We start from the raw sequence: 16,855 nt of genomic DNA on the forward strand, positions 1-16,855 counted from the left end.
AGACAACTTAAACATTATGATTTGATTAACCGTTGGTCCAGAGACTCTGAAAAACCACTTTGACAAAATGGTAGAAAAACACCCAAAATGTATGTTGCTGATCTTTTCAGGTTTAGAGTCAGTGATGAGCAGCTTCCATCTGCTGGTTTTTCTCCGTTTGGTTAAAACAAAGACTTTCTTTGAGGAAAACATCAGAGTTTTCTATGGAGCTAAATTGTTGCCAATATTATTGACTATTATTATTACTATTTTCAGCTTCAAATGTTCTGTTTTTAAGGTTCAAAACTCAAATTTCAAACTTTTTTTTTCAGTTTTAAATCTTTTTTCAGCTTTAACTCTTTTTTAGCTCCCCTCCAACGCGCCGCAACGGGCCAAAAGTTTTGAAACTAAAATGTTCAGATTCAGAACTGGAAAAAAAAAAGATTGGAAACTGAAAACTAAGTTTCTAAACTGAAATTTTTAGCTTTGAAACCTAAAAAGCAGAACAGTTGAAGCTGGAAATAATGACGTTTATTTTAGAATAACAAAAACTCCCGGATATTTTAAAACACCGTATTTGTTTTAAGTTGTTTTATTTGCGTTTCAGATGATATTGGCCCTGATTGAGCTCCATAGTTTTCCTCCTTCCTTTGTCCAGTCAGGCTCGTGGGGGTTCGTTAAGTTCGTTAGGCTCGTTAAGCTCCGCCGCAGCATTTCAGTCAAACCTGGACTTTGACTCGTTGATTCTGTTCGGCTGCTGTGGATTAGCGTCTGCACTCGGATCACTGGGCAGCTGTTGACCAGGATTCAGCCGGACACGTTCAGAATTCAGAGGACTTAGTCTTCGGCTGAGCGACACAGTTCCCAACCATGATTCCTCCTCCGCTGTGCTTTGGAGTTGATTTGATTGACGAGTTTTTTCTGCATTTCTTCCTGTTTTCCTGGAGCAGCTGTGAACTTTCATGACCTTTATAATCTGATGGGATTCATGAACTCAGCTGTTGGAAACTAATCCCAGAATCCCGAGCAGCTCTTTGAGTCACAGCAGATGTTTTCACTTCACATTTCAAGATTTTCTGATGACCTGAAAATGTGATTAAGATCCTGTAGCTGCAGGCGACTCTCTTTATAAAAATGTTAGTTTTTCAAAACATGGAAATAGTCCTTGATTGTTTTTTCCTTTAAACATTTGTAAAGTTTTACTTTAGGTCATATGTGATTATTTATTTTGTTTTAAAAATAAAATGTGGTTAAACTTGAGAAGAATGATCCACATTTACACAAAATCGGAGTTTTAATCTTACAAAAACTAAACATCTTGGAATTTTTTTAGACTTTTTTCTTGTTTCATAAATCAAAACAGACTAAAGTTTCTGATCTTTTATGTCTTGCAGGGACCCGTAGGACCTCCTGGAGATCCAGGTCCAGTTGGAAAAAAAGGCTCAAAAGTGAGTTTTTCGTTTTAAAAACATCCAGTTGAATCTGTTGAAGCAGAAACTCGGTTTTGGTTCCACATTAACGTCACATCTTCGTCACATTTGAAGCCTAAGATCATCTTTCTTTTCTCGGGTTTCAGGGAGAACCTGGAGCTCGAGGACCTCCTGGAGAGCCTGTGAGTAGAACTGTGTTTGGAATGATCCATAAAGAAGAGAAGCTTTGAGAGAATGAAGAAGATGAATTTGTCCTTCACAGGGTGTTGGACCCGACGGGCTTGACGTGAGTATGATTGATCAGGCTTCATGGGGGGTGGGGGATGGGGGCGGAGAACAATCTGGAAGAAGTTTTCTTGAAGTTGCTTACTTTCTCTGGAGACGACCTCGGCAGTGAAAGAGGTTTTTGAACAGCTGATCTGTTGTGAAGAAGATCCTTCAAATGTGAACTTTGACAGCTCACATGATGCATCAGCGAGCAGAGAAACAATCAGAAAATGAGGCAGGCTCCGCCCACCTCATACCCTCCACAGGTCCATGTCATGAAGACTCAACTTACTTCCACACCTCCTCCTGGATTCTGAGGAGTTCTGAGGAGATCAAATCTTATCCTGGATCTGCCTCCAAGTTACCTCTGACAGCTCAGCAGAAGGATCCAGGTGATATGTGGTAGATCAGCAGAAGGAGCTGTCAGAGGTAACCTTGATCACCCTCCAGGTTACCTCTGACAGCTCAGCAGAAGGAGCTGTCAGAAGAGTCCAAACCCACGATCCAAATCCGATCCAAACTCCGTAAAATCCAGCCTGAGATCCCGCAGCGCCCCCTACAGGACTCAGGAGGAACTGAGCCGGGTCAGAAGGTCGAGGGTCAGAGGTGACGCCACAGAACAGGTTCTGTTTCTACCTCGTCTCCTGTCTCCAGGGCATTCCCGGTACCGATGGGCTCCCAGGAGAAATGGGACGGGCCGGCCCTCCAGTGAGTACATCCCCCAGACCGTCACCACACCTCCAGTGGAGGGGGCGTGGCCTTGACGGATAACATGTCTGCTTTGTCACAGGGAGCCAGGGGTCAGAGGGGTCAAGTTGGTCCTAGTGGTCTGGTCGGTCCTCGGGTAAGACCCTCTCACCGTCAACATTCAGGGAGACGTCTTCATTCAGCAGGGATGGTTTAAGCTCCGCCTCTTTGTTTTCAGGGACCTCCAGCGGTCTACAACGGAGAATCCCCGGTGAGTGCGTTTGTTTATTTATTTACACAAACAAACATCCATCAGCTGTGAAACCAGAAGAAGAAAATTCCACCACAAATGCAAACAGATTCCAAAATAAAATTAAAGACGGAAAGATGAGAAACAGAAAAACAGTTTTTAAGGAGGTTTTATTTTAAAAAAAGACAATTTCCCTTAAAATTGTTCATAATCAGATTTAAATCCGTCAAATCAAGCTTCATTTATAAAGTATTTTTTACGCATTTGGAGCACAAGGGGATTCACGAAATGAAAAGAACATCAATTAAAAACCAAAAGCAAAAACAAATATTCACAAACAAATAAACAAACAGAAGTTAACTTTGACTTTGTTTTCTTCTGGACTGAATCACATCAAAGTTTTAGCAGAAACCTTCAGACTCTGGTGTGTGTTCAACCATGTGCTCAACCGTTTAAAATAGTTACTTAAGTAAATGTTGACAGTAAACTTCTGGAAGCTTCATCTCCCTGAAAACTGAATCTCTGTTCAGATGAACTCAAGATGTTTTTCAGAGGTGATGCTGAGTTTAAGGATCCTTTTAGGTCACGAACCCAAACTAACCCCGGAGAAACAAAGAACTATTTTCTTAGTTTGGGGGAAAAAAAACAAAAATAAAAAAGTAAAAAATAACAAATACATAAAAAGTGTCTAAATTTGACTTCATGGATCCTCCAGGATAAATAAAATAAAAATAAAAAAATCAAAGTCCAGAGTTGTCAGACGAATTCTGAGCTCATGAGGGCGGTTGGTGAGAGCGAGAAGATGAAGAGAAGAAGGTTTTATATGGAGGATCATTCTCTGTGGCGCCCCCTAGAGGGAGCAGCTAGAAGACAGACTTCTGCATCCTGGAGCGATGATGCTGCAGGAGGTTAGAAAAGCTGCTCTAGTTCTAGAAGAGATGTAGCATCAGACGCAGAGCCGCAAAAGTTCTGGTTCTGCTGGGTCGGAGATGCAGGACGCTGAGCCGTGAGGTCAGAGGTTCAGGACAAGGTCTGCAGCATGTGGAGTCTCCACACCAAACGTCACCTGGAAGAACTTCTCCGTGTGTCTTTCAGTGCCCCAGCGCCTGCCCCTCCGGCCTGACGGGATATTCCGGACTCCCCGGCATGAAGGTGAGTCCACCTGGAAAGGTGAAGCATCTTCCTGTTTCAAACGTCTGAGCCTCTTCTGGCAGGGTCACAAAGGGGCGAAGGGCGAATCCGGAGAGCCCGGGCGACAAGGACACAAGGTGACCTCTGACCCCATGAACCCTTACCAGGTCGTCACCTTTTTCCTCGTTAACTGAGTTTTTATCTCCAACAGGGCGTGGAAGGAGAACAAGGACCACCCGGAGAGACTGGAGCTCAAGGATTACCAGTAAAAAACTTTCATCACAGTTTCTAGACTTCATTCTAATCGACATTTTGACCATAAAAACAAACATACTGACTCTCTTCTTTCTGCTGAGTAATTTTAGGGTCCAGGAGGACCCAGAGGCCTTCCAGGAATAATGGGCTCCAAAGGTGACAGGGTGAGAGTTTCATCCCAAACCCTCCAAAATACGCTTCAGTTTCAGTCTGTTTCATTCTGGAGATCAGGAACTTTTACCTCAAAACGAGGCGTTTGGTCCAGTTTCTTACAGACCAGAACCACTAAGTCCCACTTAAGAAAAATACATCGTTTATGTGTTTGTGGACATCAAACATGTAACATGTTCTTTAGAAAATTAAGCTGAAAAATTCAATTTCTGAGTATTTATTTGGTCAAATTGATGTGATTTAAGAGCAGCTGACAAATAAATCTGGGCGGGGCCACAGTCTCCTAGCTCCGCCCCATTCTGATCATCCACTCACAGACAAACAGATCCATGAACGTCTTTGTTGTCCTGGTCTGAGCTGGAATCTGGATCAGAACTGTACGTCTGAATAGAAACGATATTGATCCCCATTTTTGTTGCACCGCTAACGTTAGCTTGTGACGGGCTGTAAGCTAGCAGGACAGCACGTAAACAGAGCTCTTAGTTTAGGGCGATGGGAAGAGGGGGCAGGCTTATCCCACGCCAACATTCACAACTCAGAGGTGGATTTCTAATGCAGAAATAAAGTAAAGACCTAAATGTCCTAAAGGAACGCTTTGAGTAAAAGATGATGAAAGCAGGACCATAAAAAATCATCAAAAACTACCAAACCTTTATAGATTCAACCTGTCAGAATTTTTCTTTAAAGCCAAAAAACCACAATGGAGCGATAAAAGAGCCACTTTGGCTCCGGATCCTCCAGATCTCTGATCAAAAGTGACGATGGAACCGGAGCAGGAATCAGGAACGCTCTGGAGTGATCCGACTTTACTCCGAAAGCTGGAGTGATCCGACTTTACTCCGAAAGCTGGAGTGATCCGACTTTACTCCGAAAGCTGGAGTGATCCGACTTTACTCTGAAAGCTGGAGTGATCCGACTTTACTCCGAAAGCTGGAGTGATCCGACAGATCCAAATTAAATATAACAAAGTAATCTATTAACTTATTATTATAGTCATAGTGAGGGTTTCAGGAGAAATCAGGCGTTGAGAAACAGAGAGGAACGTTTGGAAAATGACGGTAAAATTGAAAGAAGTTACAAATAAGGTTAATTGAATTTTCAAAATAAAAGGGGAATAATAGAGGAAAAGTCTCGAGAAAAATTAGGAGGCTTTAAAAAAGTCGATTAATATGATAAAATAAAACATTTAAGTCGTTTGAATAGATACATTTCCATTTTAAAGGAAAATGAAAACTAATAAAGTTTGAGCCTTTAACTGCTGTTTACTAACTTTAATTTCAAAATAAAGTTCACGACACTTGGGTCCAAAGAGGTTTCTTAACATTTTCTGTTAAATATTTATTTTAAAAAAACTTAAGATACGTACATCAACACAAAAAAAAGAAACTAAAATGAAGAAGAGGGCCAACAAAAAGAGCAGTAAATGACAAAAGAGAAAACAAAATAAGATCAGAGTTCAGAGCACAATAACAAATCACAAAATTGAACATAAAAGAGCCAGACGATTTACCAATCCTCCAAACCAAACTTTCAAGTAGCATACAGATTTTAATAGCTTTTACATTTGCAGAATTTTAAGAGAATGATTATATTTATTTACATTTATGAATATGAAATTTAGCTTAGAGATAAATTAGATTAAGTAAATAGGTTTTATTGTTTTGAGCGACTCATTTCGTCTTAGACGTTTCCCTTCATCCTCTGCTGTCGTCCTGAACAGGGACCGCGAGGAAAACCTGGCGACGCCGGCCCTCGGGGCGTCCAGGGAGAGCCGGTGAGCGAGCATCTTTACATCCTCACAGCACCGTGACTCAGACGGCTGACGGATGCTGACGTGTTTCAGGGGGATCGGGGTCAAAGAGGCGCCGTGGGCGAGGCCGGACCGTCAGGAGCATCCGTAAGAGATTGGATCAGGAAGTCAAAGCCCGAAGCTTCTGGAGATTCAAATTCATTGTGACTATTAAAATGTATCACAGATTATTTTTTAGCTGATCTGATCTCCACAGGGGGAACCAGGACCTGCAGGAATCAGAGGAGTTCCGGGCCCCAAAGGAGAACCTGTGAGACTTTCATCCTGTTACCGACATTTAAAATAAACCTGATTTATATTCAAAGTCTGGATCCATGTTTGTTCCTCACAGGGTCTGACGGGTCCTGATGGTCGTGAGGGAATACCGGGCCTGCCCGGGTCCAAAGTAAGTTCTGTTCTCACTGTTTATGTTCTCTGATTTACTGTAACTTTTCAACCGTTAAAAAGAAAATTCCAGCAGATTCTAAAGGAGAAAAATAATTCAAGAGTTCAATTAAAAAGAAAAATTCTCAAATTACCATTTTCTGCCCCGACCATTGTTGCCCTTTCTCTAATTTCCTTATGGAGCATTGGAGCCACCATGGAATAAATTAAATGTATAAATATATGAGGATAAACTCATAAAAATGTGAAGAAAAAGTCATCAAATTGTGAATTTAGGATCTAAAAAGTTGTAATTAAAAAAAAAAAAAAACTAATTCAGTAAAACAATTGTGATTTTTTTTTCCCCTCGGAATTTTGTGATTTTATTTTCCAGAAATTTTGACCTTTTTTTTTTTACAACAGTTTTACCATTTTCTCTTCAAAATATTTTGACTATTTCTCATAATTCTGTGGTTCTATTTCCTGTTTTACTTCAGGAACAAATGTCTTCCTTTCATGCTAATTTTTTCATTATAATAAACACCAAACATGCTCATTTATGGTCAAAGTCTCCTTACCTTTGTTTTTTTCACACTACAGACCTTCATGTTACTTTTGTTTGTTTTTATCTCTGAAAAGTCTTGGTTTGCTAGCTCCTAGCTTGCTAGCTCCTAGCTTGCTAGCTCCTAGCTTGCTAGCTTACTGGAACATTCCATTGCCTCAGAAGTGCGGGGGTGGACCGAACACTTTCTCATGAGCTTTCTGATGGTATTCTAGTGATTTGGGTTTTCTCTGAGACAAAAAAACGTATCAATTAACAAAAGTTCAGAAATTTCTTACAATTTCTTTGATTTACTGTAACTTAACACGATCATTCCAGTAGATTGTGAAGGAGAAAAGCGGCGGAACCGCCGCTTTTCTCCTTCACCATCTACTGGAATGATCATGTTAACGGTTAAAAGTTACAGCAAATTACAGTGTCAGGTGTTAAAGGGTTAATAAACAACATAAATGCTGCTTTTCTCTTCTTTTCAGGGCGTCACGGGGAAAAGCGGGGCTCCAGGTGACTCCGGCCCACAGGGTCTTCCCGTGAGTGACCTCTGACCTCTGCTCCAGCCGTCAGCTCCACATTCGGTTTGATGCTTGATGTGATTCTCCTTCAGGGGGTGCCCGGCGCGTACGGCCAGAAGGGACACGGCGGTGTGAAGGTACGAGGTCTTCCTGCAGCGACCGGAGGAGTCGAAATGAGAAAAAGTGAAGATAAATATTCATAAATAAAATAAAAAAAATGTTTTTATTAATACAAAACCCACAAAAATCAGATTTTAAAAGAAAAGAAGATGCAGCGGTGAAAGTCAAACCAGTTTCTGATCAAAGATTTGGATGCATCCAGTGAGAAAAACAGATTGTTTATTTTATTTAAAAAAAAAGACAATCCAAATGACAACTTGTTCTTGAAGATGAGAGAAGGATGTCCACCTGCAGATTTATCGTCAGAATTTGAATCTTCTTCTTTGTCTTCAGGGAAACTCTGGAGATCCAGGAGTCGTGGGTTTGATGGGACCTCCAGGGAAACAAGTGAGTGAGACACCATGGAGGTTCCTGCAGAAGACGGGAAGGAGAAGAGAGCATTTTTATTGAACGAACCTGGAATGTTCCATCTGCTTCTAGGGGGAACGTGGCGATCAGGGAGAGGTGGGACCGTCTGGACCCAGAGGAGGACCCGTGAGTCTGGGCTGAGTTTCATGCAGAGCACAAAACTTAGAAATCCAAAATTTAGGAAAAATGTAATGTACAATTTCCTTCATGGTTGGTTTCAGGGCGAGCGTGGAGAGAGAGGAGCTGAGGGACCTCCAGGACCCCCAGGAGCCCGGGTAAGACCCGATCATCGGAGGGGAGTCGTGTCCCAGAATCCATCACACTACAAAAACACAACACCATAAAAATAACATAAAGTTATATTTTCTTTAAAAAAAAAAAAGAAAGAAAAATCTACATCAGAAAATCAGAAAACCCCCCACTAGGAATTCTTATTTGAATATAAATACAATGTTAGTCACTAAAACATGTTTTTAAATTAATAATATTTTTCTGTTGAAAAACTTCCTTAGTAAGATTATTTTTGTTCCGAGACAGAAAATAAGAATATAATATAATATAATATAATATAATATAATATAATATAATATAATAATCATATAATAATCATATAGTAATGATAATACTATACAAATAATAATACAATATTGAATAAAAATAATAATAAGATCATTTTTCCCTCAGTTTTTTGGTGCTCAGCGACTGTTCAACTCAAATATGAAAGTTTGCAGTTAATAAGAGCTAAAAGACTTTGGAGAAAATAGAAATAATTAAATGTAAAATTAGATCAACTTGATTCTAAACAGAATTCCAAACAAAATCTACTCAATATTTGACATTTTGTGGAACTGTGGGGTCTGATTTTATAACCTATAACAGAAACGATAGTTTAGCAACTTAAAAAGGTTAAAAAGCTGATTATAATGAGAACACTCCTCTGTTATAGTAAATGTTTGAGTTTAGAGGTTTGGTTTATTATCCAGTATGAGTAAAGCAAAAAACATTCACGTCCAAATTGTTTTTTTTGTTTTTGTACCCTACTCATAACTTTAATCATCCTATTTCAGTACCAGATCACTTTCTCTTCTTTTATAATTAATAACAAAAAATATGTGTGTCAGAATAAACTTAAATGAACTAAAAATGATGCAAAACAGGTTAAAAAAAGTTGAATATCTGATCGGTGAAAACCGATCGACTAAGGAGCAGAAACTGATCATCCATCTGAACGCTTTAAGATTCTTCAGAAACGAGAATCAAATTTATGGAAAATGTTTCATCTCAGAGAGATCCAGTTCATGGATGCAGTTCAGTTACAATAACGTTCATCAAAAATCTGTTAAACATTTTCATGTTTTTACATGTTGGACTGAAATCCCTCAAGTGACCAGAAGGACGTAGATAAATCTGCATGGAGGGGTTTACTAAAACACACCTTGATGGTGAGAAATGATTGAACCTGTAAAAGAAAGAGAGGTCCTAATACAAAACCCTGTGGAACTCCAAACTCTACCTAAACCGCACTTTAAACTATATCACAGCGAATTCCAGAACCAAAATGGTCTAGAGTTCACTATCATAGGATTGAAAAAGTTTTCTTTATTTAAGATTTCCTTTTAAACTAGTTTTATTTTGAAAAGATCGAAACCACAATAAATATGATCAGAAAGGGATTTTTCCTGAATCAAAGAAAAATTTAACAAAGGAGAGAAAAAGTATCTTCTAGTTAAAGATCTATCAGAATCAATGATCCACTTTTTCCAGATGAGACATTCAAACTGATTCAGAATCTTTATAACTTTCTATCATCCAATATTTAGTTTTTCTTAAAAAATTTTTATTTTGTTTATACATTTTTCAAGTTTATTTTTATAAGATTCAAGATTTCTGATGTCTGATATCATAAACTGTAACCATTTTGCATGATTTAAAATAGGAAAATCAACATTTTTTCAAATTTTCAGTTAAAAATTTCAATTAAAAGCTCCATTAAAAGTGGACAAAGTCACATTTTACCATCAAATGAAGCCAGACTCATGTAAACAGGAGAGGGAGTCACAAAGTCATCAAAGAAATCCAAGAAAACAAAAGAAGAAATCCAAGAGAATCTGGCTACAGAGTAAAAATATGGCGCCCAAAATGTAATAGCTGGAAGTCCCTCCCCCTGCCGGAGCCGCCGCAATAAAATATTGTTTTAAGCTTTCAACCTTTTTCCTGTTTCTTCTCTCTTTTCTCGACCCTTTTTACAGTTTTTTCTCTGTGACACTCCCTGTAACGGAGGAAAGAAACGCCTCCGATCAGCTGATTCACATTAAAAAACGTTAAAGTTTGTTCTAATTTAAGATCGTGAAAGCTGAGAGTTCTAAAAAGGTTTTAAAATATCATTTTGAAAGGTTTTCCAAAAGTTAAGGAACTTTTTGCTTAAGCAACCGGCAAAAGTTACGATTACCGCTCACGGCTACAGATCGATTCTGACGCCGTCTTAGTGTGACCAGATATAATATTTGATACAATAGAAATTCAACCATTTTGCATGATTTAAAATTGAAAAAATCACATTTTTTTCTCACATTTTCAGTGAAAAAAAAAAGTAAAAATGTTCCATTAAATTGGAAAAAGTCCCACTTTACCATTCAAAGGAACCCGTCTCATGTAAACAAGTGATTAGAGAAATGAGGTTGAAAACTGATGGCGAGTTCAGGGGAAAACATGGGGGAGGAGCTAAAAGCAGGAAGAGTCCCAGAGAATCGAGACCTGTGAGCTGATTTCTGACCCCCAAACCTGCCCAGCAGCTCCACTGGACCCGTCCAGCTCCTGAGGACAAACGTCTGGGACGACTGATGTGTTTTTATTCATCAATCTTTGCTGTAAAGTCTCAGATCCTCCAGAGAAGAAGCATGAATGGCCTCCTGTTACAGCTTCTCCTTTTCCAAGAACTCCGGGGAGAATCGGGGCAGGAAAGGAGGCGGGGAGGCCCTGAAAGAAACCTCTGTTCCCCAGGAATGCCCACATACCCCCGACTCTTCTGAGGGGGGGTATGTGGATATGAGGGGGGGGCTATAATCTGTGTTCAGATGCAGTAGAGGTTCATGTTTTGATGAAAATGGTCGGGTTTGTGAGGAAACAGAGGGGTTCTGGTTCTGAATCGTCTCTGTTCTTCACCGTCTGTGTTTCAAACAGGGAACCAAAGGAGATCCGGGTCTTCCGGGACTTCCTGGACCGGCTGGTTATCGAGGCGAGAAGGGAGATCGGGTAATCCACGCTGACCTTCAGCTTAGCATGAAGCGGTGATGACTGCACAGACGAGTCGTCCTGATGGACGCTGTACCCCCGGCTCGCTCTCAAACGCCCAACACTTCAGGATTTCGATAGTTCAAGAGTTCTCCTCGTGGTTCCGACTAAACGGGCCAGCTTTAATACTGTCACGGTGACCATGTGACTCAGAAACTACGAGGAGAAACCTCAAAAATCTGGTTATATTTCAGAAAGATTTTCATGAATGTGAGGTTTGAAACACAAAAATGTAATCAGAAAAAGGAGGAGTCCAAGTACAGAACCCTGTGGTGCTCCAAACTCAATGTCACTTCACACTGAGGAGAATTGATCAATGGACTCAATGTACAAAACAGACGGCCTTTGAGCGCGTGTAGAAAGTTGGACCCGGTCAAACTTTAATCACTTAGGGACTCAGATTCTGTACTAACATATGGATGGCGTCCCAACCGTTAGAAAAATGATCATGAAGAAGAAATAAATAATATCGGTTTGTGTCCGATGACATCAAGTGTTTCGTATATCAGAACAGAGCCGTGAAAGGAAAAGCCTGGAGCGAGATTCACCAGATTTACACCGAGTCTCATCCACCTGTAGGGGGCAGTGAAGTGCCGGAAAACAGTAGAAAATGAGCAAGAAGAAGAAGCCCCTCCCTGCTTGTGCAGTGTGAACTCCGTAGGCTAGATTTTGACCAAGAACCGGTGTTTGCCGTGTTCTGAATCCGGTTCGATTTCAGGAAGATTTTGAGAAAATATGTGAGGTTTGAAACATAAAGATGATGGAATGAACTCAACAGAGGGGGGGGGGGTGCCCCGTGTGAACGTAGCTTTAGAGTGCAGATACTTCCAAGAGTAAAAGTATGAATTTCACTAAAACAAATTGAATTTAGTGGTTCTTATTTCTTTATTTGTAATATGGATTTGAACTCCAGCGTTAGCTGCAGTTTATCAGTTATTCTGATTTTGGGATGTTTATATTTTCCTTTAATAATATTGTTGTTATGAGGAGAAAAAATAATTAGCAACCTGTTCAAATAAAAAATACTGAATAAATATTAGTGCAGAGAAGTCGGGACTTGAATAAAATCATGAAGAACTTCCGGCTGTGAAGATGAGCGACAGGAACTTTAAAGCCTTTAGATCTGATGCTCATTCTTCCCTCCATGACGTCATGGTTTGTCTTTCAGGGGGGAGTTGGTCTGAACGGTCCAAAGGGAGAGCAGGTACGTTCATGACGCTGCGAGTCAGCACAGGTGCTGAGGACTCGGACCTGATTCAAAAACCGAAACTGTCTTTCTCAAAGGGGCCTCCAGGAGCTGAGGGGACGCCAGGAGACCGAGGAGACGTGGTGAGTGACCTGCAGCGGTCAGCGGGGATGAGGGGCTGAGGGTCAAATCATGAAGAGGAGAGGTTAAAAACCGTCTTAACGTGTCGCGTTCTTCCTCAGGGGGATCAAGGAGAGCCGGGTGAGAAAGGATCGGTACGTTTGATTCTCTGATTTAAAACTCAAGTTCTTCCTTAAGTCACTCCGTTCAGGTGGAACGATGAGCCGGAAATGGAAGAAAAATCTCTTTAGGAGGATCTTAAGATTAACCTCGGAGATTCTGACTGAATCTGCAGTTTGACAGGAAGTGGATGAAAAACTGAAAGTGATTTTAATGTGAAATCCGTCAGTCTGCAGATGAACTGAGGACAAATAACAATTACGATCGGGAGTTTGTTTCAAAGACGTCATGAATTAGCATAAAAAAAGAAAGATTCCCGCCTTAAATGAGTGAACAGAGGCAGCAGGAAAATCCAGAAAATTAAAACATTTAAAAGTCACTCTAAGTGACTGGAATTGTTCTGAAACAGGAATCAGAGATGCTGTAAAGACCAAAAACCATCAGATTATTTTGACTGATGACTTCTGTGACGCATCAACCCCATGATAGACGGTCAAAACTGTAAAAAACGGAGGTGGTTCCATCATCCAGACTCATTTTTATTTAATTATTAACACTGGAGCTCCAGTTTAAGTTCTTTGATTTACTGCAACTTTTCAGCCGTGAATACGAGACGCTTTTCTCCTTCAGAATCGTCTGGAATGATCGTGTTAACAGTTGAAAAGTTGAAGTACGTTAAAGATTTTGTGTTTAAGCTTCGACAACGGCTCAGGTGTTAAAGGGTTAAAAATATGATAAATATTTTTATTTATTGCTGAGCCGGATCCGGCCCCCGGGTAATTCGATCCGGCCCTCCAGATCATTTTATTGTTATTAATGACCCGATGTTATCTTATTTCTAACTTGTATAATTTTGACAAAATATATTTTTATGGAGAGTAAAATATTGAAAGTTATTTAAGGTTTAAGTTGATTTATTCTGGAATAATATTCCTGAATTTTTATTATTCATAATTATGTTAAAAAATTACAGTTTTAAAGTTTTAAAAATTAGCATTCTGATAGCTTTTTTGACTATTTTGGCATTTACTAAGTTTTTTAGGCTGTTTTGGAGTTTAGCTAATATTTACATGCTGTCTGTTTTGGCTTTTTTCTGTTTTTGTGGATATTTTGAAGTTTAGCATTTTTTTCAGCTACATGCTAGCTGTTTTGGCTAACCTAAGTTTTTTTTTTTTAGTTTTTTAGGCATTTAGGAATTTAGCTAATATTTTAACTGGCCATCAACTTTAGCCTTTTCAGCTATCAATTTCAGCATCTTCAGCAGCCAAATTCAGCTTCCAGCATTCACACTAGCGTTATCACAGGTAATGATATATATCTAGTTCATAATTATAGTAAAAAGTTACAGTGGTAAAGTTTTTAAAAATGTAGTTTTAGTGTTCAGTAAACGTATAAATAAAATGTTTATTTCATGAGATGTTGCTCCTGGGTTGAATGTGACTCTACCTACAACCTATTAGAGTAACTCCCCACTTTTGTTATTCTAAGAAACAAAAATCCACATTTCAGAGAAAACTCTCTAATCAAATGTGTTTTCCTCGTGTGTTTCCTTTCGTCATCAGACGGGCCCCCCAGGAGAGACGGGGAACAAAGGGGCCGAAGGCGGCCGAGGAGTGCCGGGCAAAGAGGGCAAGACGGGTCCCCCGGGCCCGCGGGGCATGCAGGGCAACATGGGGGTCCCAGGCCTGCCGGGGGTGCAGGGAAAAGCGGTGAGAGGGTTAATTTGATCTTCAGGATCACAGCTGATCGCAGTTTGGTTATAAGTGGCTGACGGTCCGGTTCCTGTGCAGGGAAAGCCGCCCACAGACTCCCACATCAAGCAGGTCTGCATGAGGGTCATGCAGGGTGAGTCCGGACCGCCGGTCCCACACAGCCATCTCTTAGAACCCGTCTCTATCACGACCTCCAACGTGAACCTCTGTGTGACAGAACACTTAGCCCAGCTGGCTGCCAGTCTGACCAGACCTGAGTCCGGCATCGCTGGAATCCCGGGTCCTCCTGGTCCTCCTGGACCTCCAGGCCCCACCGGAGCAAACGGCTTCCCTGGTCACGTCGGATCGAGAGGCCTGCCGGGTCTGAAGGGCCCACCCGGGATCCTGGGTCAGAAGGGACCCAAAGGTGAGATCAATTCTATCACTATGTTCTGCTTTATTTAACGCTGCTTTGTAAAGAAACTAAATTTATTTATTTATTTTCTTTATTTAGGTCATAAATTTAGACGATGTCAGTCCCTCATGAGGAAAGAGTTCATAAATGTTTTAAAATCTCAATATTACTTTAATAGAACATATGAATAGATCACATGTCTGTTTTTGTAGTAGAAATGACAAATCCATCTGTTTTCTGTCTACCTCAGTGGTGTATTACTGCCCCCTACAGGTCAATGACAGGAAGTGTCCAAACTAAAGCAAAAACATGAAAAACTGATTTTTCATCTGATTAAAAACCATCAATGAGAGACTTTATACTCCAGCAAAACAACCAAAAATCTCAGGATACAACTTTATGTAAAAATAAACTCAGTGAACAAAAGTATAATCTCATTAAATATGGTCATTCTGATTGTTTTTAAATATGTTTGTCTCCAGGTGACCAGGGGGACAAAGGGGACCGAGGACCCACGACGAGAGGACACAAAGGAGAACCAGGGGTACCGGGTCTACCAGGTAAACGTCTGACGTCAGCTTTTACAAGCAAAACATCAAAACTTGTGGCTTAAAGACGACTAACTGAAGTTGTGACTAAAACTAAAAATAATACATTTTAGCTTCAATTTCCAAAAGAATCACAGAAAAATCGTTTTTAAACAGAAGACAGGAAGTGGAGCAGCAGAAAGATCTGCTGATGTGGAGAGGGGAGGTGACCTCAGAGGAGGTCAGGGGGGTCGCCACATGATGGCGGCGGTCTGGTTTCATCCGAGGAACCGTAGATCTAAACATCTGGCGATTCCTTTTGCATTTCTCGTGATAAAGTCATCGTTCCTCCTGCAGGTGACCCCGGCCGGCCGGCTTATGGCACCCACGGCCGTGACGGGGAGCGGGGGCCTCGCGGCGCCCCCGGCATCAACGGCGTGCCCGGGCCTCCTGGCCCCCCGGGTCAGAACGGCTACTGCGAGTCGTCGCAGTGCATCCTGGCCATGGGGTTACAGGTCCCTAGCAAGGAGTCCGGCATGAAGGGGCCCAATGAGATGTGAGGGGCGGAGCTCAAGGAGACGCCCAGAGGGGACCAGAACCCACAGACCGGGTCGGTATGTCGGCGTGACACCAAACCCGATCAGGCTTTTCCACCTGGAAACTGTAAAACTTAAAGTTTATTTTGAAAGAATTAATCCCTGTTATGATGAAACCAACCGACTCCTTCCTCTCCAAACTCCGACGTTTCTGTGTTCATGTAAATGTGTCGATATGCAAATGAGCTTTCACCTGTTGGATAAATCCTGGAGCGCCTCATGTGTGACTGATTATTTATTCTATCGAGTTTTGACGTCTTCAAGTTGTACAAAGGAGGAATAAAACCATTTTGATAATCTCTGGGATGTTTTGTACAAAACAAGAAAAGGTTTGTCTGTTTGTTTGATCTCTTTGTTCTTTGGGGTTTATTGTTACACAGGATGTTTATTAAAGAACATTTCACTCACAAAGATCTCCAGATCGTCACACTGGTGACCGATAAAACTCAGGATTCTTCACAGTTCAGAGAAACATTTGATGAGTTCTACCAACATTCGTGTTCAGCATTTTAAACACTTTCAAACAGTAAAAGAAAATGTGTTGAAAAAGGTGCATTAAGATGGAAACACAGTTGAAAAATAAAATAAAATAAAATTCACTCAGATGCTACATGCTAGCTATTTTGGCTAATTAGTTTTTTAGGCTAATTTGGCATTTAGCTAATATTTTAGCTGGCTATCAGCTTCAGCGTATAAAATAAAGTTCCTCTCACATGAGTAAAGTTTGGACTCACACCACCTAAATCCTCAAGTCCGGTTCTGGAGGCACAGGAGCTCAGTTCATAGTGGCGCCGCTCGGATGTGTGCCAGGGCGCCATTTTGGCCAAATTCCTCAGAGCGATGAGGTCACATGATCACATGACTCGAGGAATTCTTCCTTCCTGATAAACTGGAGGTCAGAGAAAATCCAAACTTACAGGAAGACGTTCCGTTTCTCTACACTGGGCTGGTGGACGTGGAGGGGGGG

General features: G+C 40.8%; 1 protein-coding gene and 1 long non-coding RNA gene across 3 annotated transcripts in view; one reads left to right on the forward strand and one right to left on the reverse strand.

Annotated features, from left to right (window-relative positions):
• The window catches only part of col9a1a (collagen, type IX, alpha 1a), a 21,601-nt gene extending 5,412 nt beyond the window's left edge, over positions 1-16,189 (forward strand). For both annotated transcript variants that reach the window (XM_024290247.2, XM_024290248.2), the window contains exons 7-34: positions 1,374-1,427; positions 1,556-1,591; positions 1,672-1,695; positions 2,331-2,384; positions 2,467-2,520; positions 2,602-2,634; positions 3,709-3,765; positions 3,828-3,881; positions 3,956-4,009; positions 4,110-4,163; positions 5,891-5,944; positions 6,014-6,067; positions 6,177-6,230; positions 6,312-6,365; positions 7,379-7,432; positions 7,507-7,551; positions 7,868-7,921; positions 8,015-8,068; positions 8,164-8,217; positions 11,123-11,194; positions 12,402-12,437; positions 12,518-12,562; positions 12,662-12,694; positions 14,222-14,368; positions 14,450-14,504; positions 14,589-14,777; positions 15,248-15,325; positions 15,650-16,189. In XM_024290247.2, the coding sequence (XP_024146015.1) occupies positions 1,374-1,427; positions 1,556-1,591; positions 1,672-1,695; positions 2,331-2,384; positions 2,467-2,520; positions 2,602-2,634; positions 3,709-3,765; positions 3,828-3,881; positions 3,956-4,009; positions 4,110-4,163; positions 5,891-5,944; positions 6,014-6,067; positions 6,177-6,230; positions 6,312-6,365; positions 7,379-7,432; positions 7,507-7,551; positions 7,868-7,921; positions 8,015-8,068; positions 8,164-8,217; positions 11,123-11,194; positions 12,402-12,437; positions 12,518-12,562; positions 12,662-12,694; positions 14,222-14,368; positions 14,450-14,504; positions 14,589-14,777; positions 15,248-15,325; positions 15,650-15,852 (1,809 nt within the window). In that variant the 3' untranslated portion in view covers positions 15,853-16,189. The remainder of the gene's footprint in view (positions 1-1,373; positions 1,428-1,555; positions 1,592-1,671; positions 1,696-2,330; positions 2,385-2,466; positions 2,521-2,601; positions 2,635-3,708; positions 3,766-3,827; positions 3,882-3,955; positions 4,010-4,109; positions 4,164-5,890; positions 5,945-6,013; positions 6,068-6,176; positions 6,231-6,311; positions 6,366-7,378; positions 7,433-7,506; positions 7,552-7,867; positions 7,922-8,014; positions 8,069-8,163; positions 8,218-11,122; positions 11,195-12,401; positions 12,438-12,517; positions 12,563-12,661; positions 12,695-14,221; positions 14,369-14,449; positions 14,505-14,588; positions 14,778-15,247; positions 15,326-15,649) is intronic.
• Positions 6,007-8,021, reverse strand: LOC112157500. The gene is made up of 3 exons (XR_002921164.2): positions 7,823-8,021; positions 7,449-7,564; positions 6,007-6,104 (listed from the first exon to the last, which is right to left on the reverse strand). It is a non-coding gene; the product is annotated as an uncharacterized LOC112157500 (long non-coding RNA).
• Positions 16,190-16,855: the final 666 nt, after the last annotated feature.

Source organism: Oryzias melastigma, linkage group LG1 (genome assembly GCF_002922805.2).
Source record: "Oryzias melastigma strain HK-1 linkage group LG1, ASM292280v2, whole genome shotgun sequence".
NCBI classification, from domain to species: Eukaryota; Metazoa; Chordata; class Actinopteri; order Beloniformes; family Adrianichthyidae; genus Oryzias; species Oryzias melastigma.